Source organism: Takifugu flavidus, chromosome 3 (assembly GCF_003711565.1).
Source record: "Takifugu flavidus isolate HTHZ2018 chromosome 3, ASM371156v2, whole genome shotgun sequence".
NCBI lineage: Eukaryota > Metazoa > Chordata > Actinopteri > Tetraodontiformes > Tetraodontidae > Takifugu > Takifugu flavidus.
Genome location: NC_079522.1, coordinates 5,479,797 through 5,485,055, shown reverse-complemented (window position 1 = coordinate 5,485,055; position 5,259 = coordinate 5,479,797). Strand labels below are relative to the sequence as shown.

Here is a 5,259-nt window from a genome sequence, read left to right as displayed (position 1 = left end):
GCTCGTGTAGCTGAAAAATAATCTGTCCTTTTTGCTTCACATGTGTGTATTATTTAAGATCGGACAGCACCTTCCAGCTGAGGTCGGGGGGGTTTTTGTTGAAAATCCGGCAGCTCCACGGTGAGCAGAAGAGACGTGAAGCCGTTCGCTGGGTAGCGGGACGCTGGGTGACTCACCAGTGTGGTCGCCAACCTCGAGGGCGCCGGCGAGGCCTCTGGCCGGTCCCGTCTCATGACTGCACATGTGAAGGCGCTAAAGTGAAACCTAGGCGCGCACATGGAAAACGAGGTTGTTGTGCGTTTTTTAAATTTTCCCCCGAGCACATGATCGCTGTTTGGACAAGCACGGGGGGAGCAAAGCTGCATATAAACCGTCTCGGCGGCTGTTGGACATCAGTCACATCCAGGACAGAAGGAAATCAGCGAGCAGCTGCGGAAACAAGATGAAGCTCTGCATCCTCCTCGTGTTCGCCACCATGCTGGCTGTCATCACTGGTAACAAGATTTATCTCTTTCCCACCAGCTATGGACAAATGGACTTTTATTTGGAAAGTTAGACAGGCGGCATCCTGGAGCTTAAGTCAGGATGTGCTCTGCATCGGACTGGCAAAAAGTCTAGACATTGGTCATTAGTTGCAGTCATTAGTCATTAGTTGCACTCTTAGAGACCTTTGCACAAGTGACATTGTTAAGTATGCAGAGGCATGCAGATGCTATCATGAGAGGAAGGTGGTTAATAGGAAAGAGGAAATACCCTCTTAAAGTTTTGAAACAGAAAATCTTACGAAGAAACCTGACCTTTGGAGTGACCTCAGAGTCTGGTTGCACTGCCCATGGCCCCCTAAGTGGTGCTTGATTTAAAAAAGAAATCAAATTTGAGCTATACTGTACACAACAGAGTAAATTCCACAGAATTTTATTGAATAAAATATTTCATTTAATTGTTCATTTAAAGGTTTGTTAATTAATTGGATGTTGACAGGAATGCCGCCGATCAGCAGGGACTACAACAACCGCTGCCGCTGCCTGCAGGTGGAGTCCAGGATCATCCCTCCCGACAACCTGAAGAGCATCAAGCTCATCACAGAAGGGCCCCACTGTCCCGAGAAGGAAGTCATGTAAGCAAGTTTCCTCCCTGTGGATAAAGTTTAACTGGGTCTCCAATTATCTGTTTAAAGCTGTTGCTCACCGTTTCAACTTTCAGTTCTTACTAAGGCGCTCGGGGTTCCACAGGGGTTTATTCTAGCGCCCCTTTATCTCCGTTTAGCCTGCTCCCGTTCCAGGAGCAGCCTTCCAAACCAATTTCGAGATTAAAACTGCACTTAAAAATTAAGTGTCTGAAGTGGTTTTGCCTTGGAACCTAAATTTTAACGATCGCCTTCTCTTGACCAGAGCTAACTTGGTGAACGGAGCCAAGGTTTGCCTCAACCCCAAGTCCACCTGGGTGAAGAAACTGGTCCATTTTGTTCTTGGGAAACAGCTCAGTCGGAAGCAAGCAACACTGCCTAAGGCCTGAAATCATGTTGCAATAATTGATTTGATGCTGAAAGTGCTTTATTTCCTTCTCTGCGAGTATGAGCCACACCGAGTCTACGTGTCTTTTAAAGCTGACTGATGTGATTTTATGGTTTATGTAAAGGTGACGATACTGACTCAATGTTCATTGTAAACTGTGTAGTGTCACTGTATTCCTTCATAATCTGAAAATAAAATGCCGTTCTGACGCTGTGCCAGAGTCTAGTGTGTCACTCTTCTAATCAGACAGTTGAACCGTTGGTTTCGTTCCATTGTCCTGCTCTTTCCAAACACTTTTGCATTTTTCTCAACGGAGAAACAGCTTCCCGACAGGTGACTCAAAGGGTTCCGTGGATTTAATAGATTTACCGGTAATAGAATATGGACAGAAACATCCAAAAGTAAATATTGGGTTGACACAATGTCACCTCTGGCTCACTGAATCAAAATATAGAAGAGAAACACAAAATCAAGAAAAGGAGAAACGAAAAAGAGAATAAGAAGAGAAAAATAAGAACCCCTTTTACCCATCACTGAGTGCGTACGTGAGAGAGGAGGGCAACAAAACAGGAGGCAGAAGTTGACTGATAAACATGCCTCCTCCGTATGTTCCTCCACCTCATGTTCCACCAGCTCCCCCTCAGGCGGTCCCATTGGACCCGCCCGGAGCCTTAGCCCCCCTGGCTCCGAACGCTAATCCCTTTTTGGGCCCCTCTCCATCGGGAGCCCAGTGCAGAAATTACCACATGCAGGACAACACTGTGCAGATGTACCCACTGATCCAGGTTGCAAACCCACAAGCCGGTGTGCAGGGTCAAGAACCTACTCTCTTGGTGTATAGAACCTGGACTCCAGAAGACTGTAAAAAAGCTTGTGATGGCATAACCTCGCCCCAAATGGACGTAGAGTCGTGCATCCAAGACATAAGACAGTTACTAGGAAGTTACCATACTAACGGTACTGAAACCCAGCAAGTCCTCATGTGCGTTAATGGCAAGAAATGGGGCACTGGTAGAGGAGATTGGATCCCAGTGGATCCAGCCACTCAACAACCATGACAGCCTGGCAGCCAAGAACTAAATGACAGAGTCGACAGACTGTACGAGCGCATGCAAACTACTTTTACTAGACGAGCTGACTACAGCGCCATTACGGCCACGAGACAAAAGACTGACGAAAGTTTTGAAGACTATAGTATGAGAATGAAAGATGTGTTCCGGAAAAATAGTGGAATTCCGTATGCGGAAGAACCAGAAGGTCCCTACCAACAGCAGTTAAAGCAAGCTATACATGGGGGATCAAAATCAGAGATAAAAACCTGGGTAGAGAGACAATTAGTTGATTTCGGAATTTGTACCCTAAGCCGCTATGAACAACATGCTATGCATGCTGAAAGACAATGCCAAAAGAGTAAGAATCAATTGACAGGCATGTTCTACAATGCCAACCCTCTCCCAAGCCGAGGCCGAGGGCGTGGGCGAGGCCGAGGCGGAAGGGGAGGAGGAGGCAATTCTCGTGAAAATGATCAGTGTCATTATTGTAAAGATTATGGACACCGGGAACGTGATTGCAAAAAGAAACAACGTGACCAGAGATACAATAGAGGACAGCAGCAAGGTTCTAATCCACCTCAACAATGACTAGAACCGGAAAAAGATGTCACAAAAATGAAAACAAATCAGGGCACAAAATTTGACCAATTTGAAAAATATGACTCAGAAGATGTTTTAGACTTAGAAACCATCTTCCTGTTTGCTGAAGGAAAACCAGAAATACAACTGACCGTGTTAGGCAATTCTTTAACATTTTTAGTAGACACGGGCGCAGGTAAATCAGTAATTAGAGATCCAATAGCCCTGAAGCCAACTTCTACACAGATTTTTGTGAGATCAGCAAATGGTCACGTAACCAAAGAAAGAATGTCAGTCCCTGAAGATGTTTGTGACCCTGTAAGTGGAATCACACTTAAAGCTCCTTTTGTGATCTCCACCACGTCCCGTAAATCTATTAGGAAGAGATCTCATCTCTCAGCTTCAGTTGATGATTCGTACCACAGCCGAAGGGATGTGGTCTGTAGATAGAATGATTAATCTGTGTGTAAGAGAAGGAGAGATGTGCAGGAAATACTGGTCACTCGACATTCCTGAAAAGCAGCGCCCTCCATTCTCTGACCCAATTACTATGATATATGGTAAAGCTCTGTCATACTTCAGAATCAGAAGCAGGTTTATTGCCATTGTTCATGTAATACACAGTATTACACAAACTAGGAATGTGTCATGGTGTGACGCTGCGACAATCAACATAAAGAAGACCACACTAGAATAAGTTAAATAAAATAAAATAAGACAAAATAAGATAAGACATATATACATTATATACATAAATAGTAGGTGGTAAGAGGTATGTGGTAAGAAATAGTGCAGGTCCAAGCAGGAGTAATGTATTGCTCGTGAGTCCGACTGGCTGCTGTACATGGTGCTTAAGTGATAAGTCACTTGGTGTTCAGCAGCCTGATGGCAGAGGGGAAGAAGCTGTTCATGTAGCGGGAGGTTTTGGTCCGAATGGACCGTAGTCTCCTGCCTGAGGGGAGGGGGGAAAACAGTCCGTGACCAGGGTGGGAAGGGTTACAGCCCACAGCCCGAAGCCCAGCTCCACAATCAAGCTGACTTGCATGTAACCACGCACATGGAGCGCATAGGTCAGGGGTGTCCAAACTACGGCCCGCGGGCCAACTGTGGCCCTTCGTCCATTTTTAATTGGCCCGCAAGACATTTTATAAATAGAATAGAATATGGCCCGTACTTCAACTTTTGCTTGAGTATATTGGACTTCTTAGTTTTAACACCAGGGGGAGCTACTGTTGGCATCAAGGCAGTTACTCCACCAAAAAGGAAAACCCTGCTTTTGCGCATCACTTTGTAATAAGCGTTTTTCTGGTTAACACACAGTGTACACACCGCTGTGTACAGTGCACACACTGCACACGCAAAAGCAGCTCATCTCATCTGATGCAGATTTGCTGCTTGATCAAGTGACATTTGTCCGGATTTTTGGCACGAGTGGCGTCAGATCAGCACCACAGCTTGATGGCCCGATTTACATACCCAGCTGATACTCACCAGAATAATTTACTAAATTGATATGCACGTCCAGTTCAGTCTGTTAATGTTGATAACCATTTCAAGGTAAAGTTATTAGGAGTGCTCCTAAGCCTAATAACTTAAATAACAAGCTCGAAATCTACAAGTTCCATTTTCCCCTTTATTGTTTTTTTTCTGTACTGTAAATCTTCTAAGAAGAAATCTGAGGATGCTGTTCTGGGAATGAGCTACCAAAGCTTTTTCTGAATAACTCAACAAAGATCCATTTATGGAAAGCTGTGATGAAGGCAGTTTTGTCTTTAATTATATTCAACAATATAACATATTTGACCCCTTTTAATTGATTTTTCTAACTTTAATACACTAAAGTTAAGGCTATATACCTAATTTCTAGTAAGTGGCCCAGCCCCTCCTATATTTTTATGTATTTGGCCCTCAGTGCAAAAAGTTTGGACACCCCTGCTGTAAATAATGCCTTTGACCTTCCCACCACTGTGTCCTGGCCTGCGTTCGGGTCCGCTACCACCACGTATCGTAACACTGCAGGCACTACACTGTTACCAAATCATCCATTACAGTTTTTCTAGATTTTATTCAGCTAACACCATGTGAAGGTAAACAATATTGTCTAGTAGTCTTAG

The 5,259-nt window shown here is 44.5% G+C and overlaps 1 protein-coding gene across 1 annotated transcript; it reads left to right on the top strand.

Annotated features, from left to right (window-relative positions):
• Positions 1–335: 335 nt before the first annotated feature.
• On the top strand, positions 336–1,729 carry LOC130523174 (interleukin-8-like). The gene is made up of 3 exons (XM_057028197.1): positions 336–494; positions 982–1,117; positions 1,392–1,729. The coding sequence occupies exons 1-3, from the start codon at positions 443–445 to the stop codon at positions 1,513–1,515; spliced, it is 312 nt and encodes a 103-aa protein (XP_056884177.1). The 5' UTR covers positions 336–442; the 3' UTR covers positions 1,516–1,729.
• The last annotated feature ends 3,530 nt before the right edge of the window (positions 1,730–5,259 follow it).

Bases quoted from the DNA above. Each gene is read 5' to 3' on its own strand.
- LOC130523174 (XM_057028197.1), top strand. From the start codon at position 443: ATGAAGCTCTGCATCCTCCTCGTGTTCGCCACCATGCTGGCTGTCATC. The intron at 495-981 runs GTAACAAGATTT...GGATGTTGACAG, and splicing joins CATGCTGGCTGTCATCACTG to GAATGCCGCCGATCAGCAGG. The intron at 1,118-1,391 runs GTAAGCAAGTTT...TCTCTTGACCAG, and splicing joins TGTCCCGAGAAGGAAGTCAT to AGCTAACTTGGTGAACGGAG.